This window comes from Hydractinia symbiolongicarpus, chromosome 8 (genome assembly GCF_029227915.1).
Source record: "Hydractinia symbiolongicarpus strain clone_291-10 chromosome 8, HSymV2.1, whole genome shotgun sequence".
NCBI lineage: Eukaryota > Metazoa > Cnidaria > Hydrozoa > Anthoathecata > Hydractiniidae > Hydractinia > Hydractinia symbiolongicarpus.
Window position 1 is genome coordinate 24,093,456 of NC_079882.1, and position 16,888 is coordinate 24,110,343.

A 16,888-nucleotide genomic window follows, 5' to 3' on the forward strand; every position below is an offset into this window, starting at 1 on the left:
GTGTATATAAATAATTCCGACCTTTATGGCGTCTAATAAGTGTCCAATTTTCCGAAAACCCGAAATACTAAATCGGAAAACTGATCAACAGTGTTTTTATATCAACCATTCGTTGGAGTCTATAAAAGCAACTTTACACATTTTGTGCGTTAACTTACAATGAAAATATTCGAAATTCTGTGCAGAATGTTCGAATCTAAAACAAAATTAGAATTTCAACACAAAATCAACGTGCATCTTCAAGACGCTACGACTTTGCTTTATTAGCAACTGACTTAAACAATATCCCACCCCCTCCTTCTCCAATTGGGTTCTGATCTCAACCATAACTTTGGCTAAAAAGAGAAATAACCTCCCGTTATTTCACGAAGTTCATTGCTTATGCTAAATCATAACGCGAGATACGCCCCAGAAGACCAATGCTAAAAACAATCCACCATGACGATACTTTTGTGTTAGCAACCCAAGACTATTTCCGACAAATTAAAAATGACAGGTCGATTTTGCAATGTTCAAGGTTGTTTTAAATACTGTTATGAACCAGTTGAATTAAAAGCTGTTTCAGGCTGTATCAATGTGTATACTAGTTTAAAAATTAAGGCGACCGATCATAAACCAGTGCTTATAGAACTCACATTTAATCGTTAGAGTAACATGCAACAGGAGAAAGAAAGATTATTATTAAAAAGGACTGTTTTCCAGAATTTTTTTCTAAAATGAAACTTCTTTTCAGTTTATTAACGAGAAACAAGACGTATGATATACGCAAACAACCTCGCCAAAAAAGTGTATAAAAAGCCGAAGTTAGACACGACATATTTTGCTATTCGGATAGGCAATAATATTGATAGAAAATTTCTCGAAATTTCAATTTTCGTTAGGTCAGTCTGTAAACACGTCCTCGCGGGCGAGATAGTAAAAAGAAAAAAAAAGTCAAAATAGTTACCAAGATGAGATTCGAACACACGACTACTCCCGTGTCGGTGCTCAGAGAGGCAAAAATTTCCATTCTTGTAGGACACATTTGCGTTTTAATACAGCTCACGAGCTTGTAACAACAACACAAACAAGAGAGCCTTTTTATTAGCAATAATTGACTACATCCATTTGAGAATACATTTGAAATTAATTGAGTAAAAATCACTACGGAAACATACAGTTCTTGAAAATTTACGCAAGCACAAGTTTATATCAAAAGCTTATAAAATGTTGTTTATATAACTGGACTAAGATGATTCTCTACATTTATGTCATTAGAACAGAAAAGTGAATACATATAAAGAGACAAAATATACACAGAACAACGCAGGATAAGATCAAAATAAAAAATGTCAAATTTTGTTTTTCACGTGGTCACTGAAGCACGAGTTCGTTCCGTACCCTACTCACAGCTACCACACCTCTATGCAGGCAAATGCAAAAAATGCATCGCTTCGTCATCTGTTATAATTTCTTTCCAGAAACAACGCTTTTTGGATTTTACGTTGTCGTACCGTTGACGTCAGTTTCGTTGTTGACGTCTTTGGCTTCCCACTTGGTCAAAACAATTTCATCTTCTATCTGCATTTCTTCTTCTTCTTTAAATCTGTCCGTATATGGAAACAACTTGTGGCATTTCTTTCTGTAATCTTCCACTTCAATAGTAGTAGCTCCGAACTCGCCGCTCATCAATAAATCGTAAATTTCGATGCAAAGCTAAAACGCAGTCAGAAATCATATCCTGAAACAGCTCTATGCAATGTTAAAATTCAGGAATAAGAGAGGTGGTCAAACAACTTTTTTTACATGAAATCAAGGCGCGTAAAGGCAGAGTGTCCTCCCATGGTTTTTTTATCAAGTTAGTGCGAGATGGAACAACCGAATGTTTTAATGGAACAAATTTAGAGATTTTTGAAATTATAGTCACAAGGACAGTAACGAAGATTCAAAAAGTGATGGCATATGACTTGTAGCTGCAATTTTCTCGACTTTTAAGTAACAACTCCTGTGCGCTTTTAAAACCCACCGGTCAGTATAGTAGGGTTCGATGAATACCTTATTCGTACCAATTTCCGTGGAGTGACAAAAAAATATTTTCGCGAGTATTAATTTTCGTACAATATCAACACGAATGTATCTCGCACAAGTTTAAATTTCATAATTATAGATGTATTTCTGTATCGGGAACTGTTTGTGAGATACATTTTTCGCAATCAGTTCTATTTCTTGAAAAATATCTATCTTCGCAAAGGTTAAACTCTTTTTAAACATTGACAAAAATGCACATATTTCGTTTCAGTTAATAGAATACAATTATAAGATGTCCATACCCTACATACAGACGTTCACGCTTTCATCTCAACGATGAACGTTACTCCCACCCACTTTAATAAGCCTACCTCTAAAGTTACATCAGTTAAATCTTTGGACAGGTTTGTTGCAAGTTTTAGCGCTTCTTTTCTTCTGTTCTTGTTCAAAGCAAATAGACCTTTCGCAACAGCGATGTGGGCTTGCAGAGATTTAGGATGAGATTGCAGATACAGCATGTTGTACTTTGAAATATCATCTCCTTTCACCAGCATTTTAATTTCTCTATCCAGGACAGCTTTTACTGTGTCATGGTACTGGTCGCGATTCTCTTTGACTACGAGTAAATAAAAACTTCACGCCAGTGACACTAAACTTCGCATAACTTTATTTACGTGGGCCGTTATCTGTAATTTTTGCGTGGATTTATTTTTGAAATTAAACTTGTTTTAGGATAAAAAGAAAAATATTATTTACTCTTAATGTACCCTTCGCAGTTAGAAAATTTTTTTATGCGAGTTTATTTCGTGAGTTAGTTTTCTAGAATTTTCGCTAGGATTGATTTTCAAGCAATTGGTTAAAATTCACGAAAATTTGTTAACTTTGTATTTCCCAGGTTCACGCCTTTTAAACTTTGTTAATATAAAGGCAGACAAAAAAACTCACTCCTTTCGAAGTAAAAACTTACTTTTTATCAAAAATCGCACAATACATCCATGCAAGCGCGAATCTGTTGGATCACAGTGAAAAGCCCTCTTAATAGATTGCAACATAAGCAAAACTTTTCCTAAGAAAAAAAAAAGAGATTTGTACGAATTCCATTTGCACGTGAACAAAGAAAACTGAAAATTCTCCAACCTTTTCTTGTGTAAATTTCGAAGGCCATTAAGTGAGTTTCAATCCGATCTCGTGCGAGATTTTGTAGCGGTACCAAGAATTTGATGGCTTCTTCCAAAGGTATTTCAGTCTAGATAGACAGATGATTTGATTAGAACAGATCTTTCAAAACACAAATATTTTTGTTAAGATTGACTTCAACGACAAATATAAGGTTTTATATTAAAGTAATTATGATAATAGAGAGGTCTGGACTTTTTTTACCTTAACTAGCATCGACGCGTCAAACTTCGTTTTTCCCTCTTCCTTCTTCCCCTCAGGTTCTTTACTATCCTTGGTTTCACCACCTGAAAAAAAAAAAAAAAATCAGTACTGATGTTGCATCAACACAATGAAAATCTTGAGGTAAAGTTTCTCTCCGTCTCATGCTTTAAAGTCGTTTGTGAACTTGCAAAAAAAATAAACGAAAATGTCACCTTTCTTTTCCACTTCTTCTTGTTGCTTCTTCTGAGCTCTTCTCTGCTTACTTTTTAGTTTTTTCAATTCTTTATCTGACAAGTTGCCTAAATATTTCATCACCAAACATAAATTTAGGTAGTCAAAAACACAAGAGAATTTTAGGGACATGGACATAAAAGTAAAAGACACGGTTAAATAACCTTTGTTTACTTCTGCTGAGTCATCAGAAGACGAGTAGGGTTTGTCGTACAGACCAATGTAGCACTAGACGATAAAAAAAAGGGTAGAAAAAAGAAAAACAAAATGGTAGACGTAATTGTGACTGTTTTTTTCCCAAAAAGCAAAGAAATCTCATTACCTCGATTGCAATCTTAGCAGCTTTAAAGTAATAGGAGTGGCTTCTTAGTACATCTTCGAGTTTCAGCAACTTGATGTAAGCGCATAAGGTTACTTTCCTCATGCAATACGTATGAAAATCGAATTGATCTTCCACGATCTCGTTGAAGTTTCGCTCAATCTGATGGCATTTGCGAAGCGCTTCACCAATCTCGCCTTTACGTTTGTGCGCGTTGGCACATTCGATTCCAAACCACATGCACTGCATGGAGTCCAGGTCATCGTCAGGTGCTGTACCCTCCTACACGTAAAGAAAAACAATAAAGATTATGTGCAAAACACGGCATATATTTAGTTCACACTTGTACTATGTTTACAAGTTTTCATGTTTACATGATTTTTAGTCGTGCTATAAGCTCATAGGTACATATTTTAGTAATTGTAATTCTTGAGGGAGGTTTGTTGCAAATTGAACGCCTGAGTAGCAACTAGACATTACAAAGAAGACACTAGAATACTCTTCTTATCTCGTATCTCTTAATAAAAAGGGAAAAAAGACCTTGGTAAACAACCCGCATGTTTCAATAGCCTTTGTGATTTCATTTGCACGAAGTAGGTATTTGGCGCATTTGGAGTTCACGTATCGGTCAGCTGTATCCAACGATCTTCCTTCATCCATCCACTTCAATGCTTCTTGCAAGCATCCTGCATGCTAAAATAGGGACAGAATATTTAAAATGATTCATTCTTACAACAAAACTGGACTTTAACACAAAAATATATCGTCTCTTGATACCTTGTAAATTTTGGCTTTAACCATATACCCTTCAATCAAGGTTGGGGTGTGGTCTAGAACTTTATTGATATATGTTAAAGCCTGCTTTGTTTTTCGAAAGTGATCATAATGTTGAGCAAGATAGAAATTGGTCCACAACAGCACAGTTGGATTCTGGGTGTCGTCATCTACGCATGAAATAAAACAAAATTAATCTGAATAACAGAGACAAGCTAGGGAAGTTTTTAGAAGATTTGGGCTATACCTGGACGCAGTTTTTAGTCTAAATGCTAAGCTGAAAAAACAAATAATTTTCTACTTACCTTTTATATTGAATTTGTTATGTTCAAGCAAAGATGCAGCATACCCAAGCAAAAGATTTTCAATAACCAATACCTATAGTTAATAGTTAAAAGTGTGTGAAGATTACCAAATAAAAGTATCACAAACTGAAGAAATTTTAACCCCGAGGAAATTCGCACAAAAAGTAATTGGACAAAATCTAGAGTGAAAATACCCTGACGTCACTGCTGGAGTGGTTGCATGAGGGTTCTTAGTTAGGGCTAAAATTATTATTGTGCATGCACTTGTGTACATTCTTAAATAGATTAAAAAAAAATTATCATTTTCTTCGATTTTCTTTTTTTCTTTATGATTTATTTACATCTTAAATTAATCCTAAGCTAAGTATCGAACAAATTTTGCATTGTACTTTTCATATCAAATTTTCAAAATTCTAACTTTAAACTTTTTTGCGAACAAAAACAAAAAAGCACTATAGAAAATGCATTAATCATTTAAATTACAGAAGACAAACAAGGTATGCATAATTGACTGTAAAGCAGAATAAATATCGCACAAAAAAGTGAGTGTTGCAGAAAAAAACATTACCTTCGCCTTCTCTTTATATAACGGTCTTAAATTGGTAAATAGAGGTGGTACGCCCTTGATTAACGCATTTCTAAGGTAATCGTCTACAAGTTCTGAGAAAGCATGTCCTAAAAATTGATTTAAAAATGTAAAAAAATATATACGTAAACTATACTTTAATGCCACAATGAAATGAATGTTAAAAAAAGTTTCTTTAAATTCATGTAAGTCAATTAAGGGTTGGTAGTAACCATGGTTGGAAGAGCGTTGTACACACCTGACGCTGTTAAAAAATTCAATGGTAATCTTCGTGGACATTCAGTGCGTGGATATTTCTTGCGATAATTCAGAAAAATGGCAAGCCTTTCAGTTTCATCCACTAAAGAAATAAGTAACTTTTCCTAGAATAAAAATAACTCAGCTAAAACAGGTAACAGTAATCTAACTTACATTGTCCACTAGAAGCGGTAAGAGATTTTTCAATCCCTTCGTAATATAAATGATTTTCTGGATTGCGTTTTACTAACTCTCTATACAATTTTTCGGCAGCTTTTGGATTATTTAACTTCAAATGCTGTGTAGCTGAAAAACAATATCAAGAAGCTTACGAACAAAGACTTTGCCATAACTACAACCACAAGGGTTCCCTCCCTATGATATTTTAAAGCAGACAAATATATATCAAGCAACAAAAATACAGATGGTTTCAACCTGGAAACCATGAAGGCTGTAAACATAGTTTTTCGTTTAATTGGAAGTTAAAACGAAATTTTATATACAAACTATTATCTCTGCGGCTACCACAGCTGCAATGTTGACCAAATGTTTGCATAATTTAAAGTAATTTCATGAGGGGAGATTAGATAAAGTGTTAACAGATCTTTTTATAAGCATATAGGAATTTCATTTTCAGGCTTAAAATATGCTAATGCTATGCTTATTTTTAAAATTATATAATATCCTTCTTCTTAGCCAATCTAAACTTGCATATGCTCATAAAAGCATGAATACAAAATTTGTTTACTCCTTTCATACCTTTAATTTCCTGTACTTTAAGTTTGTCAGTCATAAACTTTTCATATTTTTCTAAATGTTCCATGCTTTCTTTATCTTTTCCCTGTTCTCGTAAAATCATATTTTGGTAAAACAACATTTCACTATGTTCAATGTCCATTTTTGTCTAAACATAATTCATTTTGAGTCGAAATAACGTAAAACAAAACAAACATCACGGATCATATCAGTAGTAATTAAACAGAAAATTACCTGATTGTCTTGAAACAGGGTTTTTCGGAACTCCTCCATTACCGTGAATGCCATGTCATGTTCACCAAGCAAGTAGTATGATATGGAATATCCAATCCAAGACTGACGCTGTGCAGGTCGAATTTTTAAGAGCTGGTATCTGGTATCCTACAAGGTAAGGCGGCGTGGTCAAACTTTAGTTACCATGCACATACACAGAGCTACTTTATGGTGAGAACACCATTCCAGGACAATTTTTTCAATATTCAAAGAAAAAGTAGTTCGAAATTGAAGGAAGATTCCTTGAGAAAACAAAATGGTCAACTATGCCAAATTTTAAGGAACTTCAGTTTTTGAGAAACAATCTTATTTCTTTGTTGTAAAAAAATTTAAATATCTTGATTTTAAAAATTTGAAATAATTGATTATTCCTCTAAGGACAAATCCAAAGTTCTAGGATTTTCCAGCCACTTCCCGTACATGATTATCTTTCCAGGAATTTTAAAAGAGGTCATATCTGCAAATAGAAAACAAATTATTTAAAGTTATTTGGAAAAATGTACAAATATCTGGACAACGTTTTTTCTTCAGTTTCATAAATAATAATCTTATAGTTAAAAACCTGAAAAAAAATACAAAAAGAAACGACTTTCAAACAAAAAGGCCTGGATCACACCAATATATACCAAAAAAGTTAAAAAAAAGCTTACCCTAAACCCTTCAGTGTCACGCATTTGAACTTGCAACAATGACAAATCTCGCAAAATCTGAATATTATCCTGAAAAGAAAAAATCACCTTGTTAAAAAAATTTAACCAAAGAGTTTTTCTGTTTCTATTCTTTGTGCTGATAAATAATTGTCAATGTGAGCCACCATTTTATTGCATCATCTTGGCCTTTGACTATTGTTTTTTTAAAATCTCCTTATCCTCAAGGAACATTTGATGTTTGACTATATTTCTTTTAACAACTAATCGATAGCCCATGTAAAATTCATGGGAATTCTCACAACTGAGTGCTCACAGACAAACAGATGCATTATAACAGTATTATATAATCTTTAGAAAGTAAAAGTTAAAAGAATTAAATTTTTTTCTCAATGTGAACTGAAAATCGATAATTGTGATTTTATTGGAAAAATGTTACGTGGATTAAAAACTCTTAGGCACACTACTGATGAAATATAATAGCACAACAAATATAATTGACATTTTTCCATACCTTATCCCATTTCAATGCATTACGGTAGCATTTTATAGCTTCATCGTACTTGTGATCTGCTCTCTGCAGTAAACCATATACATGCCAACAAACATGACTCCTTAGGTCATTCTTCAAACCTCGTTTAACATACTCATATGCTTCATCTTTTCTACCAAGGTAATTCAATGTCAGGCCCTTCATTGCTAAGGTCTCTAAAAAATATAATTTAGTCGTTCTCAAGCAACATGCAGAAAGATGATATGAGTATAATTTTATTTTTTAAAATATGGACCAGAAAATTAATAAATTTTATACCTCCATGTTCTGCAAATTTTGGATTTGATAAAATTTGCTTGCAAAATTTGAGACCATTTTTATACTGTTTTTGTTCGTAACATTTCTAAATAAAATCGCATAAATTAAATTATTTGTGACATTTATACAAATATACATGCCATGAGCTAATGGTCCAAAGAGGTTGACTACTCACATGGTAACACATTTGAACATTTGCCTGTTTTTCCAAAGAAATTAAGAATATTTGAGTAGATTATAAAGGTAATGCCATCATTGAAGAAAAAATTAGCATTTCAAAGATAAAAACATGTGACAAACCATATAATTCTAAATCGAGGAAAAAGTTGCTAAAAAGTCTACTTTTGAAGGAGATCTTAGAAGACTTTTTAAAATAAGAATTGAGAAGTTTTGGGATGTATGGCAAGCCTACAATGGGTTGTTTTTGGTATTTCAGTAGTCTAACAAGTAAACATAAGTTTTAGCCAAAAATTATATTTGCGGAATTTTATAAGGGGCAAGCAATACCTCTTGTACATGATATATACGTGCCTAATCCTAAGAAATGAGATGAAGGCTGAGTCATTTATTGCTCCCCCAGTTCCACAAAAAGTTAAGCTACCTGAGCGATACCAATTTCTGAACTTCTCTGATTTTTTTTTTTTTTTTAAATAATTTGCCTTTTTCATTTAGATTAAGATAGGTAAAAATCTTCCAAACTTTTTTTTTCTTACAGGCGCTTTTGTATTTATTTATTTATTTATTTATTTAACCAATTGTGTCAGTCAACAGGCAATCAGTTAGGGAATCTACTTTCTACTTGTGTTTGGGGGTTTTGGGTTTTGTGTTTCCTACAAATATACATTAAATAACATCTGCCATACATCATTTTAACAAGGTTTAAAGTATCGGCAAAATTAAAAAAAATTATATGAATGTCACATTATTACTAACATTAATGACAAGGCCTGATAAAGCACATTACAAGAAAAATAGAAAGATGGTGTAGTAGTCTTATGTAAATTGGTAGGTAATATATACAAGCAATAAACTGTACTTACCAGAATTCGCTTAAAAAGCGTATTCTCTTTTGGTGGTAACTGTGTTGGCATGATTTTGTGATGGTGTTAACACATTCACATGGATTAAAAGTATCTCATTTTTAGGTTTTCTAAAAAAGAATTAACTAAATTATTTCAAGCTACCTGAAATTTAAAAAAAAATTGTAAACGAAAAATGGGTAATTTATATAATATAGCTGTATTTAACTAAATCTGATTTTATGCTGAAGAAGCTTAAATTTTTATTACCAAGTATAACAAATGCAATATTTTTAACGACTTGCATGGCAATGCAAAGTAAATCGATTCCATATGTAAAAAAATCCGTAACTATATATGGACCCAGTTAACATTCTCTTTCTGTGAAATTTAAAGGGATCCTTGAACTAAAATTAAAATACATTTGAAATATACCCGAACATAGCAAAAGAAAATAATATCTATTTTTTTACAAATTTATATTTTAAAGGTAAATTGATTAACATAACTTTTTGCCAAAATGTCACTTGTCCCATACAGTATATACAATATATGTTTTTTTAATTTTTGCAGAGCAAAGCAAAGCCCATTTCCCTATTAAATAAGGCAAATATAAGTTAAAATTAACTATGGTGGAGAGTATATAGCTAGCGTAGGGTCGTATAAGTTCGCTACATTTTCAGAAAAACTTTACATAGAAATCCACTGGTATCACATAGGCGGCAGTTCTTGAACTAAGTGATAGCCAAATTTGGCTGCGTAACATGACACTTAACAGTATCGCCTGGTCCAAAGTGCGCATTGCCTATTTTAGAAATTGTCTGCTCTACGGATGACTTGTAAGTTTGCCATGTAACATATGAATTCGCCATATTATTTTTTATTATTTTGCAAATATCAGCATATTTTTTGAAAAGATGTTATGTTTTAATAATTTCTTACCACATTAAAATGTATTAAAATTATAAAATAAGACTTTATAACCATAATATATATAGGGCCTTATAACAAAAAAACATGCATGGCGAACTTAGAAGGCCGCCACATACTTTACCATTAGTGGTGGAAATGTCTTATTAGGTTCAAAGTTTGATACCGTACCATGTTGGAGGATTTACTAAGTAATTGTTACACTATAGGAGTGCCACACTATCACTAACTATATCACTTGTTAGGAAGCAACACACAAAGAATTTTGAAGCTGGTGAACTTACCTGCCTGGCGAACTTACACAACTGTACGCTAGCATTTTTTCCGCTTTTTGTCCCTAGCTTTACATCAAAAATTATTGAAATTTTATTTAAAATGACTGTGTTTTTTCAACATTGTGAATGAGTGCTTCTGTTGTTTTTTAAAGATGGTGCTAATCTTAAAACAGATTATGAAGTAGCATAAAATTAGCTACTTAGCTAGCCAGTTAGGGACACTGCAAATTATTTCTCCTAAATAAGCTAGTAGCAACATTAGATTTTTAATAGCTTAACTTGGAGAGAATAGTCTTCTTCGCAATCTTTGTTGGTCGTGCCATTATTTTTCCTGTACTACTTGTTGACTAAGTATCTTTGCCTAGGTCAAATTTTATAAAATTTGCATGACCGATTATACATGTAAACGTGCCCACCAACCAAGCTCGTTTCCTATCAACTAGAACAAGGTCTGGGGCGAGATTGTCCAAATAATTTTTTTTGTCTATGATAGGGTAATTAGAACATTATAACCAAACTAGTATATTATTTTCCCGCGAAAATTATTTTGAAAAGTAATCCAAACATCGTGATCAGTACATTTGCAAAACGCGTCTATTTGGGCGGTTTCTTAAAACATGCTAGAAAAAACGTTGTGCTCATGCGGATCAGTGGTATAACAAACTAAAAGCATTATTTTCAAAACGCACCATAACATTTACGAAAATAATACTTTTTACATCCGGGAGACGTTTATTATTTTAATTTGCAACCTTAAAGATTGGTACAACCACGAACCAGAAGGCTGTAATAAGCAAATTTAGTGCCGATAGACTAGTTAGAGATATATTTCGTTTTATTTGTCTATCATAGCTTACTTAAGCGGAATAGTCTAATTTGCAGTTGTCCCTAATTGCGTCTAAGTGCTAGCACAAAAGGATTCTTTGAGACAGACACAAGGGCGAGTTCAGGCGACTTTTTAAATCGAATTGGCGGCTGTCCTCTGAAACCGCCCACACTTTTCCAAACTCGCTTGGTGCATTCCAGAAATGCAATTGTAACATACCATGCGAACGATAGTTGGAAGAAGGCGTTTAAAGAGAAAGGAGTTAAGAAAGTTTTATATAAAATTATTTGTCAAGTAAATCTTATTAAAAACCATCAAAAACAGTTCTTTTAAGAACTTCGCTACCACATAGTAATTTTTATAGTTTTTTGAATCATTCATGCCTGTTTTTCTTTTTCTATTCGGGTCTACAGCCCTAAAAATTAGCGTTGGCATTTGGCACTGTCGACGTAATTGCCGACGTGGAATACGAAGAAACCGTAGTTGCGTCGGCAAAAAAATTGCCGACGTAATTTTGTTGTGAAATTTTTAAATAACAATAATTTTGATTTTGTTTGAGCTTCTCCCACTCATTGTGGCTACAAAATAATTACATTCGATTTTGTCGTAAGTTAAGCCATTATCACTAACTAAAATCACTCAGGCTACTAAAATATTGTGGTACTGTTCGATTCGTAATAATAATCGAAAAAATTGTATATCGTATTGAAAAGAAGTCCAGCAGTTCTTTATCCCACATGACACAACAGGCAATAAGTCATCCATGCCCTCGGTTTTGTTAGGAGAGATGTTCTGCGAAGACTCTAACAATTGATTCTCCTGTACAGTTTTACTTTGCATTGAATTGTGCCTGTGACAAGCATTTTCGAAGCATGTCACCGGCGACTTCTGCGATATACAACCTAATCATCTCGACACATAAAAGCAAGTTGGCAGTGAACTTTTAACCTAACAAAGTTAGGAAGATATGTCAATAAGACTTGTACTCCATTCCCATTTGTCATCGTCTTAGGAGATCAATGCATCAAATTATGAGAGGTCTAGCCCTAATAAAAAGTGAATGACGAAAGTTATTGCCAGCTGAAAAAATTTCACTACAAAAAAGATGCCGACGCAAATCCGTTGAAATGTAACTGACGTCAGCAGTTTTATTGCTGACGTAAAAAATTCTAATTTTAAGGGCTGGTCTATGCGGGTATTTTCAGGCGAATACTTGAATTTTTTTCAAAACTCCAAACTCGCCCGCACTTTTTCGACGTATGCGGCTTAGGCTACCATAAAAAAAATGTTATGTTCACGTTCGCATTCTTTGACCGACTCACTTTGGGTAATAAAAACCAGAGTTGGTAAGTCGAAAAAAAACCCAGAAAATAAATTTTTGCGAGATATTTAAAAAATAGAATTTTAGCAAAAACTAATTTTCGCAAAATTGGCAAAAACTAGCAAAAATTAATTCCAGTAACAAAAATTTCCTTCAGGGTAATCTGTTGCTACTGACAGTTTACAAGGCGGCGAAAAGGGGTCTTACAAACGATGTCGAGTAGCGCTATACTGTTTTTGGCGCTGGGAACGAATTTGCTTGCTCTGATCTGAAAATCCCAGGGAAAAAATACCCCCGACCAACGACACATTTTTGCAGGGTCTTCAGGACGCGAACATAACATATTTTTGATGGTAGCCTTACCGTCGGCACCCTAGTATTTTGCACCGTTCTCACGCAAGCCGGCAGCCTGGATAAAATTTCCTATTGTGCCATATTACTACTTGTTTACAAGTAGATATTTGTTATTGAAGATATTATTTCGGTTTGTCTGTTCAGTATTCATATTACTGTGGAAAGTTTATCATTTCTTGAACATGATAGTTTAGTAGGCGACGTTTCAAACAGGAGAGGAACAATGTTGTTTACGAAATCCCGTGTAAAGATTGTGATGCAGTGTATATAGGCGAAACAAAAAGAAAGTTTAAGCAACGAGTACAAGAACATATGCGCGCAGTGAGAAACGGAGATGTGAAGAAAAACGAAATTGCGGACCACAGCTGGAGCAGAAGTCATCAGTTTAATTGGGATGAGAAGAAAATCATTGACAGAGAATCCAGAACAACGGCCAGGAAGATTAAAGAAACCATCAACAGTGTAGAACGTAACAAACACATAAACAGCATCTTGTATCAACTTCCTGAGATTTGGTTACCAGCCCTACAGAAGAAGTAGTTACCTACATCCAGGTCCGAAAATGTTAATTACCGTAATTAACTGTAATTATCAGCTCGTTTCTGATTGGTTAATTTTTATGAATTTCGATCCTCCGCAATTATATAAATACATGCGCAACATCATTTTACTTTGCCCGATGATGGGAGAAGGATCTCCCGAAACGTCGCCTACTAAACTATCATGTTCAAGAAATGATAAACTTTCCACAGTAATAGATATTTGTTCTTTAAATTTGAATACAATCTCCCAATCCAAATTGTGTCCCTGGATAAACTAAGGCTGTGTTGTAGCTAGCTAGATCAACAAAGAGATCTAAGAGAGCATAGCTATTAGGAAAACGGGAAACAGTCCGATTCATGGAGAAACAAACAGAAAAGAAAAATAGTTTTCCTGAGTATGGTAATCAGAAGGGAATATTGCCGTTAAAACCTTTAGTTAGCTAGCTAACCGTGTGTGTTAAACAATCAACCACAAATCCAGTAGCCAACATGCGACACCAGACACGGTGTTCGCGAGGGTTGCTCGAAGATGCGCAATAATATTGTTTGCTTGCTGTCCCATGCAAAGTATCATGACGTTTATAAATTACTTACTTAATAAGTGAGACAAAAGCTTGAAATATTTCTCGTTAACCGGTAGATCAACGATCTAGAATGACCTGTGCGAGGCTGATCCAACAGGGGGTCATAGCTGATGGAAACCGGTTTCGGTTTTGTTCAGTTCTTGTTATTTTGTATATTTTTGCCACTCTATAATAGACGCATTTCGCTTTGACACGTATGCAGAAAAAACAGCATATTTCTTCAAAACCTACCTTATTCACAGTGTTATTCCCTTAGAAAACCTGTCCTACAGAGCATTAGGTTGAAAAAATAATCCTGCCACACTCTGTCCCATACCCTATATGTATCTTCAGTTCAGTATTTTCACCGGTTAGCGTGAGTAGGATCTTACAACAGTTATTTTTAGCCAGCTCAGATTTTGCATTATATTTTTATTGTTTAGTGCTGAGTCAGTCGGACAGTCAGGCGTATTTTTTCCTGGGATTTTCAGATCAGAGCAAGCAAATTCGTTCCCAGGGCCAAGACAGTATAGCGCCACTCGACATCGTTTGTAGACCATTTTTCGCTGCCCTGTAAACTGTTAGTAGCCACAGGAGTGCCCTGAAGAAATTATTCTTTACCGAAATTATTTTTCACAAGTTTTTGTCATCATCATCATCATCATTCTCGGCTTAAGGTAGCGGTATGGTAAATAATTACTTTTTTTTACATTTTTTTTTTTAAGGAACATTTTACTATTAAAACTGCTCTTTCCAACGAACTAATTTTTATTCCAAAATGTTTCCTCAAAATTGAAGGATTTAGCGTTACAAAATATTCCACTCCATATGTCTTTGTTCTGGCGATCAAATATTTCTGTGCACGAAGTGAGTTATGACTCACGTTTACTAAAAATAATGTGACTTCAGCATTGAGAACTTTCTGTTTACGCTATATTTATGCATAAGGTGTGAGACATAAGCGAGACAAAAAGCACTGGAAAAAAGTTAAATTATATAATATAGCATTTCGTCATTTTTTTTTATTATTATAAGTTTCTTTTTGTTATCGTGAAAATGTCTTCGAAATCGTCAAATTATCGTAGAAATCCATTCAAAACTTCAAGAAAAAAAGGAAAAATAAACAACGGAAATTTGATTCAGAGAAACAAAAAGAGCTAAAGGTATTGGATAAAGGATCTTGGTATGATCAAGATAAATTATTGCGAGAACAAGGGATCCGAGGTAATTTTGAAAAGGAAAAAAAAGCTTCTGCCAGTCAAAGCAAAATTGGAAGTTATGAATTCAGCTCGTCTGACGAAGAAGAAAAATCAGAAAGTGAAATCGAGGTTATGGATGATGAACAATTTTCCAAGGCCGTTCATCACTGGATAATATCAATCGAAGCCTTGGAAAATTACTTAAGCGATGTTGCTGTATGTAAGATGTGCCATGATAAATTAGAGGTTCGGGAAGAAAAATCTTACAGAGCGGGACTGGGTACTGTAGTGTCGGAGACTGCATATATACAGACTGTTATATATTTGTATATGTAAGGCACGGAGTGAAGTGTACATAGCCTCTTTGTATTTAACTATAATACGAGACACACGTGTTATTTCTTGTCCTGCTGGTATCTCTCATTTGGCGACGAGGATTGGATTTTATACAAAGAAAATTTACCACAACATTTCAGAAACATTGTCAGATAAGTACAAATACGTTTTCAACCTTGTACTGAATTCTTGTACCGTTTGGAAGAAAACTGTTACGCTCAAGCTGCGTCGCTCGCCAGGAGCCACCTCCGCCATTTTTTTTGTACTACGGCTACGACTTTACGTAGGACATCACCACGCTCAACCAAATTAGGCTTCAAGTGTTGTGTGCGTAAAACATAAACAAATATGGCGCATGCCTTAGCGAATCTTCGCTCGTGTGTGCAAGAATTTCAACTACAGGATCACGAAGAAACTACTTCAAACATACACAAGCGTTGGTGTATGTGGGTAGAAAATTTGGAATATTGTTTTACTTTTGAAGGACTAGATACAGTACCGACAGAAGATGGGGCTGTCTCACCAGAAGTTAAGAAAAAAGCAGCGCTCCTAGCCTTAGGCGGCCATCAGTTGCGGGAGCTCTACAACACCCTCGAAGATACAGGGACGACATACACTGAGGCAAAGAGGAAGATCGAAGAGCATTTCAAAGGTTCAAAGAATCTCACTGCAGAAAGATACAAATTTTTCTGCATGAGACCACTCTCAACTCAAGAAACTCATGATCAATGGGTTACTCGTTTAAAGACTAAAGCAAGAGACTGTGAATTTGATCAAATGAACATGAAGGAAGCAATTAAGTTGGTGGTTACTCTACACACACCGATTCCTAAATTGCAAACAGCTGTCATAAGAGATGATATGACTTTCGAGCAAATGATGAAACTGGCACAATCTATGGAGCTGGCTCACCGAGAAGTTAGCTACATGAAGGCAAACACGATGGAACCTCATAATACTCATTCGGCGGAGAATATCGACCTTAACAAATTGGCACATTATGCTGATCAGCAAGGTATGCGGCTGGCACCAAAGAAGCCTGCCAACAAATCAACAAAAATGGTTGAGTTGTGTCGTTATTGTGGAGAAACGACACCACACAAAGGAAGTTGCAAAGCAAGAGGTGCCACATGTAATAACTGTGGCAAGAAAAATCATTTTTCACGAGTTTGTGAAAGCAAGAAAGTCAACTTGCTT

At 34.5% G+C, this 16,888-nt stretch overlaps 2 protein-coding genes across 2 annotated transcripts; one reads left to right on the plus strand and one right to left on the minus strand.

Annotated features, from left to right (window-relative positions):
- Window positions 1-1,067: 1,067 nt before the first annotated feature.
- Window positions 1,068-9,750, minus strand: LOC130653586 (N-alpha-acetyltransferase 15, NatA auxiliary subunit-like). Its single transcript, XM_057456101.1, has 20 exons — window positions 9,367-9,750; window positions 8,327-8,411; window positions 8,030-8,223; window positions 7,519-7,587; window positions 6,830-6,976; window positions 6,599-6,743; window positions 6,014-6,145; window positions 5,841-5,942; window positions 5,585-5,691; window positions 5,017-5,089; window positions 4,715-4,881; window positions 4,478-4,630; window positions 3,941-4,219; window positions 3,783-3,846; window positions 3,600-3,686; window positions 3,388-3,470; window positions 3,145-3,253; window positions 2,975-3,073; window positions 2,379-2,623; window positions 1,068-1,695 (listed from the first exon to the last, which is right to left on the minus strand). The coding sequence occupies exons 1-20, from the start codon at window positions 9,415-9,417 to the stop codon at window positions 1,480-1,482; spliced, it is 2,607 nt and encodes an 868-aa protein (XP_057312084.1). The 5' UTR covers window positions 9,418-9,750; the 3' UTR covers window positions 1,068-1,479.
- A 4,200-nt stretch (window positions 9,751-13,950) lies between these two features.
- Window positions 13,951-15,753, plus strand: LOC130653857 (uncharacterized). The gene is made up of 6 exons (XM_057456357.1): window positions 13,951-13,993; window positions 14,234-14,327; window positions 14,600-14,624; window positions 14,882-15,023; window positions 15,105-15,142; window positions 15,242-15,753. Exons 1-6 carry the CDS (start codon window positions 13,951-13,953, stop codon window positions 15,689-15,691), a joined length of 792 nt encoding a protein of 263 aa, XP_057312340.1. The 3' UTR covers window positions 15,692-15,753.
- Window positions 15,754-16,888: the final 1,135 nt, after the last annotated feature.